Source organism: Acanthisitta chloris, unplaced genomic scaffold (genome assembly GCF_000695815.1).
Source record: "Acanthisitta chloris isolate BGI_N310 unplaced genomic scaffold, ASM69581v1 scaffold2540, whole genome shotgun sequence".
Taxonomy (NCBI): Eukaryota; Metazoa; Chordata; class Aves; order Passeriformes; family Acanthisittidae; genus Acanthisitta; species Acanthisitta chloris.
In genome coordinates, this window is record NW_008650897.1 from 104,039 (window position 1) to 124,738 (window position 20,700).

At 38.9% G+C, this 20,700-nt stretch overlaps 1 protein-coding gene across 1 annotated transcript in view; it reads right to left on the reverse strand.

Annotated features, from left to right (window-relative positions):
- Positions 1-518: 518 nt before the first annotated feature.
- FRK (fyn-related Src family tyrosine kinase) overlaps positions 519-20,700 on the reverse strand; it is a 46,909-nt gene continuing 26,727 nt past the window's right edge. The window contains 7 exon segments of the mRNA XM_009070592.1: positions 519-590; positions 592-607; positions 609-789; positions 2,650-2,811; positions 5,022-5,207; positions 10,599-10,757; positions 20,481-20,649. Of these exon segments, the coding sequence (XP_009068840.1) occupies positions 519-590; positions 592-607; positions 609-789; positions 2,650-2,811; positions 5,022-5,207; positions 10,599-10,757; positions 20,481-20,649 (945 nt within the window).

Consider the following 20,700-nt stretch of genomic DNA (forward strand, 5'->3'; position numbering starts at 1 on the left):
TTTCATCCACAAAACAAAACAATTCCTTTTCTCCCATGAACATCTATTTTCTGATATAGCAAAAGCACATGTATTTCAAGTCTAAACAACACAATTAATCTAGATTCTGCCATCATCACAGTCATGGGATTACTTTGATTATTGTTTACAATGAGAGGACTCTGGGAGCACAAAACCTGGTGTGCAGACCCATCACATTCCTTCATGAAAATAACATGGTAGGAATAAAAAAATCTAAGTAATAGCAAATAATTATTCCAATACAGAAATTAAAAAAAGCCACAATAGTTACTGAGCTAGACTCAAGTAATTTGTTCATTCTTACAATCTGTTACTTAAAAATAAATAGAAGACACTTCATTTCTTAGAAGCCCCTGATGCTTTGTCTTACAAAACATCTGCCAGCAGCAAAATTTATAGGAGTCTTTGAGGATCAATGCAGGGATGAAAATGTACCAGGATTCCTCAGCACCCTGAAATAACTGAGGTTATATATATATGAAATGCCTGAGGTTAGGCTAATTCCGCAGCCTCCCATCAGCCCTGCTGGCCAGCACCTGTCCCTCAGGCCCTGCCCAAGGATTCATTTCACCATGACCTAGGCCTGGGAGCAGGACGTATCCATGTAGTCGTTCAGCTGCTGCCCGAGGGTTTCAAAGGTGGGACGCTCACTCGGCTCTGCACTCCAGCACTGCAGCATCATGTTGTAGAGCAGCAGTGGGCAGCTCTCCGGCCGACGAAGTCTGTACCCATTTTCCACCAGCTTGATCACCTGGCTTCCTGACATACCTGCAAGCCAAAATGAGTTTGTCAGACCACTCAGGGTCTACTTAGTGATACCATGTGTCCCTGTCTCTTCATCAATTGTTCAGGTTGGAAAGGACCTTAAAGATAATCTCATTTCAACCCCCCTGGTGCCAAGGACAGGGACACCAGATCAAGTTGCTCAAAGCCTCATCCAGCCTGGCCTAGAACACTTCCAGGGATGTGGCCTCATTTCTTACTGTTTGCCAGCAGTTAAAAACTTCCTCCAATGTTTCTCAGCCACCTCACCCTGACTGCATCCCCTGCGAGTCATCGCAAATGGGTTTCCCTGGGTGTGAGGCTTTTCCTTCATCACTTGGGTTTGCCAAAATTTTTCTGGCATCTATTTGCTTAAATTGTTCCTAAATCCCTCTAGTCTCGGTGACTCCAAAATCTCCCAGGACAACCTGTCCTGCTACTGAATTTTCCTCACATCATAAAGTTTTCCCTAAAATCAGCCCTAAGTTTCCTTGAAGGCAGCTGTGAAATGGCATCTTGCCTGCTCTGTTATCACCAGTCATGGAGAAGAAATCATTCCCCTACCTTTGCTATACCTTTATAGATTAAGAATATTGTCCCATACCCTTTCAATTTTCTACTCTTTAAATCAAAACTTGAATTGTATAATCTTATCTTCTTTTCCCTAGATCTCTGAATGGTATTTCCTCTGCCACCACAGATCAACATAATCGCTTCTCCTGAGTGATTACTGGAGACAAACTCTTGAAAGTATTACCAAGTAAGGAAATAGCCATGGCAAAAGGACATTTTCTACTGTCAAGACACAGGTAGGCCATGCCTTTCCAAAGGTTTAACACTGAATGCTATCTTCAGACAATACCCAGAATCATGGTGTTACATGCTGTTTATGCTAAAATCATTTATTTATATGTGTGTGTGCATATGCACACACATACAGGTTATATATGACTTCAAGATTATTTTTTTTTCTCTTTTTTTCTCTTCAGAACAATTTCACAGGAGGTAAAGGTGGGAATCTGAAAGCAAAATTAATTTTTCCTTTTATAGGAAATATGATTTTGGGACCCTGTGAAATGTAGTTTATGGTGAATGCATTACCCCTCAGGCCTGTACAGATGCAGCATAACATTACTTTTACTTTAGTACTTCCCTTGTGTTCTTCTCACCAGCACAAAATGCGTCACAGTCAATCATCTCACTGATATCTTGTGTTATTGGAGCCACAGTTCTCTGAGCATTTCTCACAGTGCTAGGAATAGTAGCTGCTTTCAGACCATTATACCTACTTTTGAGGGTGATAACTCTTTTTTTTACTTATTTAATTCTTGTGATCCTCCACTTTATGAAGACTTTTTGTTGCAATAGCCTAATATGAGGGAAGGGGGTAAACCCACCCTGATTCATTGTTCAGACACCTTCTTCCTGAAGTGCCTGTGTAGCACTTCACACATAATCTATTCCTCCATGAGATATTCTCAAAAAAAATAAAATTAAAACCAGACAGGATGGGGGATAAAAAGGGTCTTCCTTTTTTCTTTGCTTTTTCCACATTCCAAGAATTGGCATCTTTGATCTAATGGTGGAGGAAAATAGCCAGTTGGCTTAGGTGCCTGTGCAGCACAGGTTGACTCCAGCAAGAGGAAGCTTAAATGGATGTTAATCACGGCCTTTGGAAAGCTTCCAGGGAGCCTGGGGAAGCCAGAAGATCTGACCCACTAAATGGCCCTCATCTGAACAGCCTCCATTCTCTATTTACAGTTTTTCCCCTTTAACATGCCAGTAGTGCAGGCATTCAACCTGGTTTTTTGTATCATTCTTAAAGAAAGAAAAAAATTAGACATCATGCTTGGGTAAAAGACTTACCATCATAAGGAATCTTCCCATAGGTGACTATTTCATACAGAACTATTCCAAAGGACCAGACATCTGATTTAATGCTGAATCTGTTGGAGAGGAATGCCTCCGGGGCTGTCCATTTCAGTGGGAGTTTTGTATCAGGCCTAGATTCATATATATTTTCCTTTCCTGCCTGTCATGGGTAAAACAAAGCAAGCTGATTTCAGATCTGCTTCAGCAAAGTACTTAAGCACCTGACTAAGCTAACCATGTGCTTAATCTTACTGTCTTTTAGCCAAGCACTAAGTCTTTCATGGCATTAAAGTACACATTTTCTGAAGTCTATTGTTGAATTCAGTTTCACAGTTGAGAAATGCAGAGGCTTCATCAGAGGCTTTTCTAAAGCATTTATCATTTCAAGCAAGCACACAGCGTTGGAGTGGCTCCTGATTAATTATGACTTGCTACTGTGAATTCTGGACCTGGCATGCAAGATTTCAAAAGTCTGTCAGGAGTGGCAGTGTAAGCATCCTGCTGACACGAGAGACCAAATGGCTTCATGTCTGGTGTTCAGTAAACAGAGAAGGCAAGACCAAGAGCTAATGAAATTCAGAATCTTTCTTCTGTGATTTATTGTGGTGTTGAAGGGCCATTGACTTTGATAACAATCACTTCAGCAGGTTTCAGGGACCAAAGAATAAAGTCTGACTGATTCAAATTAACATATTAGCTTACGGTGAGTCCAATTAATTAATGTAAAGTGAAGATGAAAGACACATAGAAAAACTGTTTACTTGCAAATTTGTAGAATCATGTCCTTAAAGATTTACTGCACAGGCATCTAAATTTTGTCAACATTTATCCTCTTTTTAATTCCTACATGTAATTTAGTTTACATAAGGCTAGAATATAAGCAAGCCTCAGTCAAGTTTTTCACAGGCAAATCCAGGCTAACATGTACCAGGTTTTGCTTGTTTGATTGGTTTAATACAAAATACATGTTTTCTAACTGCAGTGTTTCCTATAGTTTTGAAAATACTGGTTGCTAGTGATTTGTGTCTCCATACTGATACAGTTTGCATCTTGACTGTAATACTCAATCTAGAAACAAGAAATTGTTTAATTATACCAATTAATGCATGTGGAAATACAGATTTCATTTCTCATACCTAATCCTTTGTGATATTCACATGTGACCATGTTAATGCTTTGGCTTAGGAAACAGATATTCCTAAGAAAGTCTGCCAAAATGACTCTATGACTGAGTATTTTAGTAAAGTCCAGTTTTAACAAGAAATGTCAACAGCTGTAAATTATTATACTCTCTAGTGAGAACAGCAGAGAAATATCCATTGTGAGCATTGTTCATTTTAAAATATATTTTTCATGTTAAAAAATGTGCATTCTGAACTTATGCACAAATAGAAGAATCAAAATTAAGCAAAAAGCACTTTCAAAGTCCCTTGATGCCATTGTCAAGGTGTTATTCTATACTTCAGTATGTTATAAATCCAGCTCTGTTATGAGCTTCAATTTCTGGTGCTTGAATGAAAAGGAAACAACAAATGAGAAGCAGAGGACTTTTTTTCTCTATTTTTCTTTCTCAGAACATAAATTTTTTTTAAAATCTCCCAAAACAAACAAAGCCAAACAATAATAAGGCCTCAGAAATTATGGATTACATATTGAAATCCACAAAATATGTCAAAACAAATCATTCCAACTCTGATCAAATCTATTTCAGAGATAGGAAATCTCATTTCTAAACCACAGCTCTTTCCTAGGGAGATCTTGGTCAGGGCATTCCCTGTCCTCAAGGGCTAGAGAAAAAAACCCCAAACGATGCAATATCAAAGAAATTTAAACTGTATCAGATTTAAAGCTCTGAGAGCTCACTTTATGAACTTCATTGTTAGTTGTGGAGAGGCATAAGGTCCTTTTATGATTACTACCTGCACTTGCAAAGCATCATGGAGGCAGTGGGAAAGTGAGCAAGGAAAGAATAGCTGTCTGCACATTTTTATATGCCTTCCCTTACAGGCTAAGGAATATAACTTTTTCTTCATTCCTCTATCTCTCTCCATGTGGCAGACACTAGCATTGTGGATAAAAGTTGCCCAGCAAAGGGTATTGCTTGCCAGGATCCTTCTTTGGTGACTGGGTGGGAAGCAGATACCAGGATGCCTTCTTCAGACTGGCACAAAGGCACAGGCCAGCTTCCAGCCTTGCATGGGACAATGCAGGTAGAGGATACAAATGAACACATTAGGGATCTTTTTCTCCCTGGGCTTGCCTTTTGTCTGAACCCAGCCATTCAGAGGCTACAGTTTGTCCTTTCATTGGCCTCTTCCACTTTGTTCTCCAGACTTAAAAGCAGAAGCAATTCACCCTCTCACAACATACCTTAAAAACTCTCGTAAGTCCAAAGTCTGCCACTTTGCAAATATTGTGCTCACCAACAAGAATATTCCTGGCTGCCAGATCCCGATGGATATAGTTCTGAGATTCAAGGTATGCCATCCCAGAAGCCACCTGAGCAGCCATGTCTACTTGATGTGTCAGATTGATTCGAGCGCCTCTGTCTTCTGTTTAAAAAGATGATGACAGGAACATATTATTTACAGCTTTCAGATAGAGATAACTGACTGATAACTGACATGACTGGTTCAATAGCCAATGCAAATGAACAAAATTAACAAAACCACGCAAAACAATAAAGTAACAGCCCAATCAGATGACAGAGGTTAGCAAATGACAGTACTTAGAGTCATGCAGGTAGTTTCATGAAAACAATGCCTGTCCCATCTGCTCTTAAAGACTAGATGTAGGCCTGGAAGGAGCTGCTGACACAGTCCAAACAGTAAGCTCATTATCTACTGTTAGGAACATAGTATGCACCTTTCTGATAAGTACATAAAACTGTTTCAAACAGTGAGTAAGAGTTAATGTCAGTACCCACCAGGTGTAGCCAAAGCTGACTAAAGATGGAAAAGCACAAAATTGTCCTTGTTCCATGATGTCCAGTAATTTTTACTAGGAAATATACCATCTATTGTCAAGTGTAAGTCTCATTTTCATTTTCCAGTCCACCTGACTGCTTCATGCTGTTATCCCTGTTGTTGCTACTCAACAGTAGGGCTCCTTGAGCTGCTTTCAAGCTGCCTGCTTCTCTAGTAGAACTTTCTGAAGCAATATGCATGTCATTCCCACCACTCTAAGATCCAGAAGTCCCAAAAATAGAGATTTGACAATCAAAGATCAGCTGTTCAAAGTAGTACAAGAATTTTGAGGAGAGCAACTTGCCTCCACAAATGAAGGAAAGAGTTTTAGGTCATGAAAAACTACGGCCAAGAATTGTAAGACAGGTAACCAAAAAAACATCATAGGGGTATAACACATTAGAATACATTCAGGGCCTTTGTGGTATTTTGGGGACAGCTGACCTTCTCATAATAAAAATGTTATACCCCAACGTAATCTAGGTAAGCCAAATTAGTGTTACATTCAAGCACCACTGTCACCCAATCCCAAATGCTGCACATCTGATGCATGAGTGCCTACTTCAGTAGCCAATAATACTCAAAAAAATTTCAACTTTCTGTTTCAGAATCTTAACAATATCAAAAAGCTGAATGCTTGCTGCTGGGCTTATTGGCAGTTCTTTCCCATCAGGTTTGTGGCTTTTACTTATTGCCCCTGTGTTAAAGAAATAGAACATTTCTTTAACATTCTACATTAACATTTCTTTAACAATCTACATTAATAGAACATTTCTTTAACATTCTTTAACATTAAAGCTAGCAGTTTTCTGTTGTTTAATTTGAATTGCTTTGTAGTGATAGTGTGTCTTAACATTGCTTTGCATATCCTCCTCCAATTCTGGCATTTTATCTAACTAAACCTTGCAATCCCACCTCATGAAGAGTGTCAAATTCCATTGTTTTCTAATCTATTCTGCAATCTCCAGGCCTTGAATTTCATGCTGGTCTGGATGTTCTGAGATGAATAGGCAAAATAAATTAATTTAAAGTTATTAAATTTGTCCTGTATGTGTCTTGTCCTACTTCTTTTTTGAGGCTAAATTCATTTTCATGATAATTCAGCACTGAGGTTATTTACTTCTACTGTTGACTCAGAACATCTTTTCCTCTCCAAGACATATGTTTAATAGTTGCCTTGACCTTTAAAAGAGAGAGGGAGATCACAAAATAATAGAACACTGAAGTTTTGTGGTTCTGACAATTGACAGGCATCAACATTTTTTATGCATATTGCTGGACAAAGATATATATCCACAAATAATGCTTATGTTGCATTTAATCAGAAAATAACTAAATATATACAAGTACCTTGCAAGAGTACCTAGCATGGAAACTAGCTTACGTGACTCAGCTTAAACTGTTCCCTTCCACGTGGCTCCTTCATCTGCACAGGCTGTGAACCACCTCCTTGTGAGAGCAGACAAGAATGCAAACAAACTTGAGCACAGGTTTGTCATTGCTCTGCTCCAGGATAGCTTCACACAAGCTTGCTCCAAAAGGCAGAACATGGCAATGTCATGGGAAAAACATATGACTCCTAAACCTCATGTGTAATGAGCTGCTTAAGTGCAGAATAGGAGTTAGAGCTGCTAACCCCTCCCTGTCTTATTCCCTGCAGGACACTCAGGTGCACTGTGCTAAGGCACTAGGACAAGATCCACCTCTATCAGTGGAGTTGCAGCTGAAAGAATTATTTCTTCCACTGGGGCCTGTTTGGGATACCAGATTGGGTAGACACCTTTAGCCTGTGGGCTGAGGGTGTGGAAGAGGCTACTATTGCCCTGGCTGCTGCAGTATTTCTTGTATGATTTCCCTCTGTCAGCTGGTTCCGCACTGTGGCTGTTCTAGAGCTAAATAAGGGAAAACTTTAAGGAGGAGCCTCAGCTGATAAGAAACTGCAAAGTGTGCACAAAGATAGAGGATGAAAGCATGGGTCTCTTTGGGATATGAAGTGCAAAACATGTATGGCACACTCAAAGATTTCTGACTATACCTCCAAAATTCCAGGCTAGGCCAGCCAAAGCTTACAAGTTCAAGCACTGCACTGCATTAGTACAGCTATGGAAGTTTCCAGACCAGACCCAGCTTCCATTTGGCTGGTTCAGACAGAGCACTTCAGAATAGCTTACTGCTGTATTCATATGGGCATACATGTGCTTTAGTTTGTTTTAAAATGTTCTAAGGGAGGAAAAAAATGCAATGACAACCCAAAAAAATAAGTTCATGTAGACTCATAGAATGGTTTGGGTTGAAAGAGACTTAAAGATCATCTAGTTCCAACCCCTGTGTCATGGGCAGGGACACCATTCACTAAATCAGATTGCTCAGCAGGCAATCCAACCTGGCCTTGGCCACCTCCAAGGATGAGACACCCACAACTTCTCTGAGCAGCCTGTCCCAGTGCCTCACCACCCCCATAGTGAAGAATTTCTAAGAATTACCAAATCTAAATATATTGTTTTTCAGTGTAAAGCCATTCCCCCTTGTCCTATCACTACTTGCCCTTGTAAAAAGTCCCTCTCCAGCTGTCTTGTAGCCCCCCTCTAGGTACTGGAAGGTGCTGTAAGTTTTATTTATATATATATTTATATAACTTTCACACTCAAAATCAGGCACTACTGGTGAATTTATTAGCCTTCTCATGGAATATTCTTTAACCTAGAAAGAAATTGTAGCAGCTCTGTGTCCTTTTTTGCTATTTTTTTTGACAAAACTATCACCTGTATGTGAAAAATTTATTAGAGGAAATATTAAAGAAATCTTAGGTCTGCACCCTGTTCTAAGCAATGAAGCACAATATTTCATATAGAAAATACAGGAAAATATTCTCATTGACAGGTACCTAACAATAAAAAAAAAGAAGAAAAGATAAAAAATAAATAAGCAGCACTTTCTCTGGTGAGGACATTGCTTCCATAATAATTCATCAAACTTCAAGACTGTGTCCTGCCAGAACAAGCCCCAGGTCTATCAGAATTGGTAAAAGCATTCATACATTTATAACAATTACATTCATATCCAATACAAAGAAAAGTTTTCAGTTGCATTTTGCTCATACTGGTGGCAGCTCAATACCTCTGCATAGCAGTGTTCATGAAGAACTATCAAAAACTACATTGACTTGCAGGGTACACCAGGAATTCACGTGCCCATCATTATTAAGTAGCTGTCATTATGGTAGAATGAGATACTCACTGCAAATAAGATACTAGGGATTTTTAAAGCTGGAAAAGCATACTATGCATTTCTAGGAGGGGAAACAACCAAAGAATATCTCTGGACCTTCCTCAGCTCTAGTTTGCCATATTTACCCATAATGTGCACAGAGACAGAAGCCTTCTGCAAATATTTTTCTGTTCCCTGCAGTGGCTGCGTCTCAAGAAAACTTATCAGGAACTGTGCACTCTCTGCCAGCAGATACAGATCACTTCCAGTCACAGAGCTCTATAAGCTTCAAATCTCTTTCCTTATTACCCTCACTGACAGCAATGACTTTTCTCTGACCACTGCTTATCAGAGCACCTTGGTCTTTGCCTCCACCTCACAGTTCTGTGTACCTCCCTGTGCATAGGCCATCAGACAAGGAGAGATACCACTAGGCTGGGTTTCAACTGGACATTTTTATGGTTATCTTGACAGTTGCCTGGAAAACAACCTACTTTCCACAATCTCTAAGGCAGGCCTACAGGAATAAACACTTAAGCAAGGAGCAGGCTGCATACACGTGCTGCCCATGGCAAGGGCAGCTGCTGTGCATCTGCTGGCAACTGATCCACACCCAGGCTGCAGCACTGGTGCCCCTGGACATGTTGTAGTCTGTGCACACGGGCCAATTTTCACCTCTGCAATAGCTGTGACTCATCCTGGCTTTCTCAGAGCTATTTCTCACGTGCAATATATGTTTTCATGCACAGCAATCATTTCCTGATGGGCCAGGCTCTTTCAATCAGAGAAGCAGCAATCTGCTCACAAAGGCACCAAAGATGAGAATTTAAAGGAAATTTGTGCCTTGCTACCTCTGGCCACTAAATGCCTACAAAACTGTAGATGATCTGGCCCAAGATCATGGCAGACCCTCTCTGTACAGTTCCTGGGGGGCTGCACCTCTATCAGAGATTTCTTTAGTTGTAATTGTCCATGGACTGAGCCTCATTTAAAAAATGGCTCCATAGAGAAGATGGGGAAGGCATGTGTCATGGTAAATACTGTCTGTGGTATTTCACAGGGCTTTGCTTTATGGGCTGGAAACAGAGAAGAATTTCAGCATGGCAATTGCAGCAAACATTTTGTCTTCAAGAGATCATTACAGCTTTAGAGACATTTAGCATCTCACAGACATCTGCTAAGCTGAAAATGGGTAACAACACTAGAATCAAGCATTTCTCAGTAACAGGAGTGAACTTAAAGTGCAATCGCTATGCTAGTCTATTCCAGGCTGTACAATTTCATTTTTAATTATTATTTGCCTTCAAAAGAGCACTTTGAAGCGCTGCTGAGATAAAAGCCCTGATGCAATAGGCAAGGGACAAATTCATAGTGAAAAGCTACCCCTGACTAGTAATAGCTTTCAAAGCTGTTAAGTACATTTTGTGGAAGTGCCTCTATTTCATGTCAAATACGATGACCTATCCTTCTGGATGCTTATATTTTTATTCCATTCGTGTATGTTCCCATCTAGTCATAGAACCGTGTGGAAAAATATGGGTCATTATAAGGCAAGAATCAAACTGTGAATGTGATTCTCTCCTACTTCTCGAATACTTTGGCATGTCAAAAATTCATAAACCTTTCTTTCTGCTTCTCTCATCCCCACAAGCAGCAAATAATGCAGTTTTGTATTAAGCCAGGTTGTTGTACTGCTATCTTTTATGTTAGTGTATTTACTAAACTGACAGCTGAGGCACCCCTAAAATGAGTTTATAGTAATTTGCTTACTTTGAAGGTAATCTAGAAGACTTCCATATCTCATCAGCTCGGTAATAATATAAATTGGGTCCTCCAAAGTACAGATGGCATAAAGCTGTAGAAGCTTTGGATGTCTCAACTTCTTCATCATATGTGCTTCCCTCAGAAAGTCTTTTGGATCCATTGAACCTGAAACAACAGCATATAACAAAACACAAGCTGAGGTTATTAAAGGCCTTCCCACCAGCCTGGCAGTCTTAAGGGAATAACTGAGATTGTTTTCTGTCTTTGAAAGTACATTAGCATCTCAAATCTTCACAGTTCCCACAGAAAACAGACAGTGCAGCCGAAACAAACAGTTAATGAGTGAAACATGCCAGTTGCACAGGGACAGAGAACATATGTGTTCCAGCCACCAGAAACATAAAGACTAAAATCAACCATCCCTAGACCTCCCCCAAACAGGAAAAAAAGTGAGGCTAGAATGTAACAGATACCGTTTAAACAAACAATTATGTTACAACTGGTTAACAAAATGACCAGAAATTGAGGTGAGAATTCCTAGGTAATGAACATAAAATATCTGACAGAAAACTAGTGCTACAATAGGAATTTGTTGCACTATTTTTTCAGCTTCAGCAATCAAAGCCTGAAAGCATTGAAATCACTTCAGCATATACAGAGTAGAAGTGTGCATTTTATAAAAACAAATAACTATTTACAATGCTCATATAATAGCAGCTGTATTATATACTGTATACTAATACATGCACAGTGCAGTGTGCATCCTACTCCTGCTCCAGGCTGCACTGTGGTCTGAGAAATGCTCGTTAGGCCTCAGCTTTGATGAACAGCACCTGAGCTAAGCTCCAATCCAGCTTATCAGAAACACTGTCTGTTCCCAGCTGTCTAATGAGATCCTTTTTTTTAAACGAGCAACCTTGGAAACTTATTTCTCTTGCCTGAAAAACAACCCAAGTGGAATAATATTTTCATTAGCAAACTTTCAAAGAAAGTGACTGACTTGAATTGTGGCCAGGATGGAAAATTACTATGACTAAAACCAACTCTCTTGCAACCCTATAAACACTGGTCCAAAATGAGACCCTTTGAGCTCTCCTGGACCACCGCGGGCTGAGACAAGCAATTTCTCTGAGTGGGGACTCTCTGAGCCAGTGAACTGTCACGCTTGATATACTTAGAGGACTTCTGAATGAGAATGATGGATCTTGGGCTGATACCCCCAGTCCTCAACACTTCACCTGTTGAGAAGACGCTAAGGCATCCAACATATGTACTTCACTGATTTAAAAAAGAATTTTTACAGGTAAACCTCGTACAGAATCCTTTAAGTCTGTGAGTGTGAATATGCAAATGTACTATGAATGCCACTTTCCTAGATTCTTAAGGATTTAAGATTTATAAGTAAGTTAGGCCTGTGAGTTTCAGTTGTTCTATTGTAAATTCTATATAAATCCTTTGTTAAATCTTTTAACTTAAGCTACCGATTAAGTGCTGTTAAGTTTAAGGGCTGTTAAATCTTTAGAACCAAACTGTTGGTCAAGTCCAGTCAGCATGGGGGTCTACTCTGAACTTTGTGACTTTTCCTTATTCCTTTTCAGTATTACTCTTCCCCACCCTGATCCTTTTCTTTCCCCCTACCACAACCCTCCAGGTAGATAATATTTTGCATTATTTTGGTTCATTGATTGATTTTGGATTTTAGTTTGCTTTTCCTTGATGTGCTTTAGCCACCTAGTAAGTAGGAGAGTGACCCTTGCCAATGAACTTCACTGTGCTTTCACTTTTATATTAAACATGCTTTTGCTGATACCTTTGCTGGTGATTCTTTAGGAGACCTTAAAACACTCATTTGTGACACACAGATGTAACATAAATTTTACAATCCCTTAAATGCTGAAGTAGCTTAACAGAAAATGATCCCAGCTTTATCAGTGTAAGATAACATCTCTAGTTCTATTCATATACACAGTGAGTCAATGCATAAACTATGTGAAAGAAACAATCAGAAATGATACAAGAAGCTACAGTCATGGCAAATTTAGGATTAAAGATCATATTTCCTGAATAGGGTATCAATTAGAAAAACATGCACAAATAAAGAAGCAAAACTTTCTCTATGAGTGATCCAATAGTGACCAGATATTGTCAGATATTTGAGGAAGTTGGTAAATAATATCTGCTTCAAAATGCTTCTTCAACTACTCAAATGTCTCCTTCTGCCCAAATCAAAATACTTAAGAAAATATTACAGGGAAGACTGGGAGAATGAGTGGGCATGGAAATCTATCCAAATTATTCTGCTCTACGTCATGTGTAAAAATAAACTCTTTTGGTGTTAGAAAACTGAGTCATTTGAGAAGCCAAGACTGCAAGAATAAGAGTCTTTATGGGGTTTTTTTAGCATTAGGCAACCAACAAGGTTCATTTGGGAGTTTGACTCTGTTCCAAACATGGATGTTTAAATTAAGTGAAATTCTGGGAGGATGTTAAATGGCAGTAAAACTCCACCAGAAAATCTGTTTTACAAAACTAACTGGCAAATCAGCCTGGGCCACTTCCACCCAACACCTACCTTGAGAGCTACCTCCTGAAAAACGCTCCAACCTATTTCTCAAAACATAGTAGTGATGTGTGATTTCATGCCCTTGCATCAATACAAGAGGAATGACTCAGAAATTCTTCTGACATAGACTTTATGAAAAAAAGAGCCATTTGACATTGCAACTTGGGAAACCAAACATTATCGCAAGGGTCAGGTGCTCCTCTCCTCCATGTCCTCATACTTCCCTTGGCAGTCCCATGGAGTCCAATTTGGCAATACTTTGTAGAATGTCATTAGGAGGGATGGTGAAAGTTAATGGATTTCCATGCCATCAATAAATGGAGAGCAGCCAATAATACATCTCATCAACAGGTACAGGCTATACTCATTCCCTTTTGTCCCTGTCAGAGGAAAGTGAGGGACTGCATGAAAAGTAAATGATCATACTTGATCTGGATAAAGTAAAGATTACGACAGTCAGAGATAAAAAGATCTCTGTTCTTTTCCTGTTTAGAGCAACAGAATATTTACAGATCTATTTGAACTTTGCACCAATTCAAGATTTAAAAACAAAAAGAAAAAATAAAAGCCTGGGGTTGTCTTTATAGGGTTTGGACTCACTTTGATACTGTGCCATATTTGCTTACTCTTTTCAAGATATATGCATTGTCATGGAGATCAACCTAAAATCGACAGAGAAGCTGCATAGTGTGAAGTATTCTCCCTCTAAATGCAAGTGCAAAAGCATGACTAATGATTTAGTATCAGTGCCAAAGTCATACAAGTTGATCCTAAAAAGGATAAAGCATGTGCTCACTTAGGGTCTACCAAATCATGAGCCCTCTATGGATCATTATACAGGATTTCTTCACCCCATAGAATATGACAGTCTGATTTGTTCCCATCGTCAAAGTTTGCCTACAAGGAATTTCTCAGTTTAATCATGCTATAAACTTCTTCCAACAAACTGAAAACAAGCAACATGTTTTTCACATATGACAACTTCCAATAAATTGATCAGGAGGGAATTATTCTGTTAGCTGCATAGCTGCAAATCCTTCTTTACACTGTAAAAATAAATAATAATAATAGTGATAACAAACCAGTGACAAAGATCAGTATTACCTGCATATTTTAAAGAGCATTCAGTTTTACTTAGTTTATAGCTTTAAATGGTACACATAGCAGACAGTGCCCAACCCCTCCCAGAGCCCTGTAGCTCTATGATTGTAGTTAATAAGAGGATTGAATGCCAAATGAAAAAAATATAAAAGTGTCTTTATCAGTGTTTTGCCCAAGATTACGTTTTAGCAACTGGATAAGCAAAAGTTGCCTCTAAAAGCAAATTAGTTACAAATTAGTTGGATAAAGCCTGTTAGAATAGTGGCAAAGAAGTAACAATACACCACTTTGAGGAATGAAATATGTGCCACATAGAGTTTCAAATAACTGGGGGATTTTTTAGCTTGTAGTTGAATTGTGTGTATTTTAATGAAGTGTAAATTTTCAGCTGTAAGTGGTAAACACCATATGAAAAGCAGGTTACTCTAAGTAGAAACCACTTGAACACAAAACAACCAGTCAACAGAAGCCTTAACTGAAACAAGTATCCCTTGTTTAACACTCCAGTCTGAGAGTAGATTTATCAGTACCTGAAGAAAATACAGGTTTGATAATTTGTTTTTTTGAATGAAAAATATTTTTGTAAATGTCAAAGTCATTCTTATGAACCAAATGTTAGAATCTATTTCCTTGATATGTTCTATGTGTTGCTTTGCCAGGAATCATCTCTAATTTAAGCAGATATATCAGTTCTGATTATCTTCTTTTTGAAAGTATTTTATTCTAGATTTTAATAATATGATAAGTGTCAACATACAGAAGTAAACTTACAAGTTAGTGTAAGGTCACATACTAAACTAAATGGAATAAAATAATTCTTTTTTCTCAGGGAAATTGGGAGACTTTCCTCAGTGCAAAGCTTTTTACACTGGATATGCACTGAAGAGATGACATACTGAAGAACTGAGAGTATTTTTAAAAACTTCACTGACAGTAACAACCCAGACACTATTTTGAGAAAGCCTCAAAAAAAATCATGCTTGGGCAGCTTCCACTCAGAGAGAAGCTTGGGAGATGCTTTACAACATGATAATGACAAATGCATCTGTCAACTTGAACAGTCCTAAGAAACTTTATCAGATACGATTAATTGGTGATGATAGATGTCTGCTTCACATGCTGACAGTTGGAGAAGCAAGCTAGCCCAGACAATAGGTTCTAGAAAATCCATCACACTCAGCATAGGATGAAGTGCAAATCCCTGCTGCAATGATTTCCACTTAAATAGAAAAAAACATGTCTCAGTGAGGAAATAAAAACAGAAATGTGAAATGACATGTTCAGGGACCTGCATCAAGGCAGTGCTGTGGAGTCAGGAAGAGAAATAGCAACTGCTGGCTTCTAGACTATTTTCCTGTCTACTGATCCCTACACCTCTTGGATGACTGTAGGTCAACAACTCAAAAGTCAGATATGTTCCTTACGGCAAAGATGTTCTTGTGTTTTGTTTCTTCATTCACACATCCATCGCTATGGTTTTGGCTGGTAAAATCTCACAGATGTCCCCAAAACAGAGTCAAACACCAATGAACAAATAAGGGAATTACCTGAATGAAGGCATCACATTACTACTGCTTTTCATTTATAGTCACAGGGATCAACAGATTGTAATAAGGATAAGGAGAAGTAACGGGCAAGACATGGACTGAACAATACTAGAGAGCAAAGAGTGGAAGGATCATGTGGAATTTCCAGTTTTGTTATTGTGCTGAAGGGGCAAGGCATGGGTTGTGTGTAAATTGTTCACTTCAGCGATGTGATCATGGTATTTTGACTTTGGTGTGGAGAATTCTTTTTGTTGATGTGAATAAAATTTGTAAAGTTTGTGTGATGAATGTGCACTTTAATGATAAAGCTTAAGTATGTGATACACAGAGCTGAGGGGTAGAATGTATGGAGTTTACGTGGCAAGGTTTTGGTAGTGGGGGCCTACAGGGTTGGTTTCTGTGAGAAGATGCTAGAAGCTGCCCCCATGTCTGACGGAGGCAATGCCAGTCAGCTCCAAGATGAACCCACCACTGGCCAAGGCCAAGCCCATCAGTGATGGTGGTAGTGCCTCTGAGATAACAGATTTAAGAAAGGGGGAAAGAAAACCTGTGCAACACCAGCAGCAGCCAGAAAAGAGAGCAGTGGAAATATGTGACCCACACTGGAGCAGCCTGCTTCTGGAGGACTGCACCCTATGAAAGGGACCCACGCTGGAGCAGTTCGTGAAGAACTGCAGTCCGTGGGTAGGACTCAAGTTGGACAAGTTCATGGAGGACTATCTGCTGTAGGATGGACCCTACACTGGAGCAGGAGAAGAGTGTAAGGAGCCCTTCCCCCAAGGAGGAAGGAGCAGTAGAGACAACTTGAGATGTATGGACCAAAACCCCATTCCCTGTCCCACTGCACCACTGTAAGGGATGAGGTAGAGAATTTGTGCATGAAATTAAGCCTGAGAAGAAGAGAGGGGTGGAGGGAAGACATTTTAAGATTTTTATATTCCTTGCATCCAAACTTTACAATCAGTGGAAAGAAATATGTTTTAACAGCATGTTATTTTCTGATTTTAATGTGCATTTTTGATCTATAATATGATTTATCTGACATGTGAGTGCTTATTTCTTCCCACTAATTATTAAAAGATCCTGATATATCTAAGATGTTAGATACCTAAAAATTGGGAAAATGTAGCTAGTATGCTGCACAGCAATGTTTCTGAAAGAAGCAGTTGGGAAATTTCCAGTTTGTGTGCAATATTTGAAAAATTGGCTCTTGCTCCAAATTGGAATGGAAGCAAATTTCTGAATACCCTAATTACTCACAAGTCACGAATCACAAATTTGCATCATGACAGAACTGGCTCTGGGAAAAACCCATCACTACCATCTCACCAGAACGCTGGGAGATTAATTTTTCCTTCAGGTTTGAAGGTCATAGAATCACAGAATTATTAAGGTTTGAAAAGATCTCTAAGATCATCAATTCCAACCATTAACCTAACACTTATGTTCACCTCAGTTCTTTGTCCCCAGGTGCCACACCCACATCCCTTTTGGAACACTTCCAGGCATGGTGATTCCACCAGTTCTCCAGGCAGTCTGTTCCAGTGCTTGACAGCCCTTTCCATGAAGAAATTTTCCCCATTTTCCAATCTAAACCTCCTTTGGCACAACTTGAGGCCATTTCCTCTTGGCCAGTCGCTTGTTACCTGGAAGAAGAGACCCAACCCCCACCTCACTGCAACCTCCTTTCAGGCAGTTGTAGAGAGCAATAAGGTCTCCCCTGAACCTCCACCTGTCCAGGATAAACAAGTCCAGCTCCCTCAGCCAGTCCTCATAGGACTTACTTTCGATACCCGTCATCAGCTCTGTTGCCCTTCTCTGGACATGCTCCAACACCTCAATGTCTTTTTTTAGTGAGGGGCCCAAAACTAAACAAAGGGTTCAAGTTGCAGCCTCACCAGCACTGAGTACAGGGGAACAATCACTGTCCTGGTCCTGCTAGCCACCGTATTTCTGATAGAGGCCAGGATGTCATTGGCCTCCTTGGGTTTAAGCCTTTTAGCAGAGACAGCCCAAAATCAGTTTACGTCCAGAAAAAACTACTTGACAAATGAGAAGAATACCACAGAAAACCTATATTTAGCCTTTCTAAAGACAATTGAAAATTGGTTTAACTCACTCTGTATGTACCTCCAGATTGGGGAGAAAACTGATGTATGCAAAGAGGTTTTATTTTATTACAAGAAGACATAACAAGGGTTAAAGAGAAAACAACAGGTAAACTCAGATGAGAAATTAGGCCCACATTCATATAGTCCCCCCGTTGTGGGACTAGAAGACTTCTAGCTATTAACTAGTCTAGTTAAATATAAAAACTGATATCAGCAGGGGCATGAAATGTAATGGCAATTCACATTATACATGATCCAGAACAGATGTACACTGCAAAATACATAAATCCCTTCTGGCCTTCGGGTCCATAAATCTATGATGCACTGATTGCATTATGCTTTTCTATATTGTTCACCATGTGATTACTCTGCTTGATCAACCTTCTCCTGCCTCGTAATAAGCACATTTTTCCATTTCACAATTTTGCTGGTGGTAAAGCCTTTTTAACAGAACCCTCTCCATCCCAACCCCCTATATTTGCCAGATCACTTCAAATTTAACACAGTCCTCTGTTGTTCTGATAACTTTCTTTTCCAGTAAACCTACACTGTAAAACAGCTTATCAAAAAGTCCATAGTTTAAAATACACCCCTTTCTGCCCCGTTGCAAAGACAACTGATTTAGATCTTTGAGCCTAGCAACAGCAGAGGATCATTTTACAGTGTGTTGCACCTGAATCCTGAAATACTGCCCATGTGAATACTGGAAACTTCAATTGTCAACTTATAACATGTATTTCTTGATTATTCATAAGCCACAATGTTTGCCATTCACTTATCACCTTTATATTAGGATGAATGAAATTACCAGACCTAACCTTTGCTGACATTTTATTACCATCAAGCTAAGCATTTATTACTCAAATTAGGGTGAGGATATTGGCATTTTTCATTGATTAGTGAAGTGTTATTCCTCATGAGCAACAATGAGAACAAGCTATGGAAAACTGGTGTGCTGACTACAGTAAGGCACTCCAAATGGTGAAAAACAATATGTAGAAGAGGATATGTCACTAGAGAAGTATATTACAAAGTTAAATGCTTGCATTTGAGACTATTTGAACTGTTTTTGTAGAATGAGATAATTCACAAATTACAGTCATAAGAGATTCAGTATTAACTATATAATTTATCAGGATGGCTTTGAGAATCAAAGTCTTCATTCTGAGCAGCACTATGAGTAAGGCACAGCTTCCTTATCACACTATTAGATCACAAACTCTCTGCTATCCAAGCATCGTGTACAGGTGGGGCTTGTGTCTGCCCTAACTCAATATAGCCCACTGTGAAATCAATGAGAGTTCTACTGTTGACCTTAACAGGAGTAAGACTAGATTGAAAAAAAACTGAGATAGAAAAAGTATTGATTAATCAAGCCCTTTTTCCCAGCTGAACTATGATACTACCAAAAGGTATCACAGTTGAAGGAACTTCTTCCACTATACTGTTCTAGTCTGTACATAATAACGAGTTTGCAGTGAATATTATGTTTATCCCAGTAAGAAAGTGATTTCAAGACGGTGTCTGTGGTTACTGGGTCACTAGGAAGATGCTCACCCATTCACTGAAAAAAGTACTATCTTTCACATGAATTATAGAAGGTCTTTAGTCTGAGAAGTTTTTATATTTTCAGTTAAGCAGAGGCAAAAAAAAGATGCTCATTTGTTTTCAATTTGCAAGTCCCGAAACAAAAACAACATCCTGATACAAGAGAGCCTTAAAATTAAACTACTTCCTGCTTAAATTCCTCCATGTTCAGGAGACCACTCAAGCAGGGCTCAAGCATATTGCTGCTATTCTGAATCAAAGATCTGAATCTGTTCTGCTTCCTGACCCATGTTCATTAATGCCCAACACAAGTTTTTTCAATTAACTACAACTCAAGTTGTTAGTTCTTTTAAAAAAACATGTATATCATCGAGGCTACCTTTCTCATCTATGTGGTTCTTGCCATCTGCTGGCAGGTATTTTATGTTGTCAATTTAAAATGCACAAAGTACTTGAATTTAATGAAACATCATTAAGAAAAATGCTAAAAGCTGTATTAGTCACAATCTTATATTACATGCAAATATTGGGTATTAATGTTGCGTATCAAAAACTTTGAGAAACTTTATTGAATCAATTTTAAGATTAAAGCACTTCTTAAGTACAAACTTAGCATAGCACATAGTCTACATTACCAAAGAAATCATTGTAATATAGCATCTTAATCACTAGAAAAATTCTACAGATGACAAACCAGTAGCAAATCAATTACTTCACCTAGAGACATAATGTATTTACACAATTCCATACAAGCAATATTGTACAAAAAGATGAACAACCCTTGCTGGGGTTGCCATTTTCTGTAATACAGATGTTGAATGAGTTCAGCTCATCCAGAAACAGAAAATTATATAAAATTGTAGTTCAAAATACCAAAGAATATCTGGGCCTTGAGCTTTACTAATCTCCATGTTTAAGTGCACAGATTTTAAGACCCTCTTTTCAGTTGCTTTAAAAAAGCAAAGGAGTACCCTTGCTAACATTTCACATTATTGGTATTTAAGAGTAATTCACATACCTGGTTTTAAGGTTTTGATTGCCACTGAGGTGGTATTATTCCACACTCCTTCCCATACCTCACCAAACTGACCAGATCCTAATTTTTTCACCAATTTCAGAGATTTTCGGTCTATCTCCCACTCATCAACAGTTTTATATGACAAGTCAAAAGTGGTAGGAATTTGTACCTGGTAAAAGAAAAAAACACAATAACTGAAACTTGTAATATGTTTTAAACA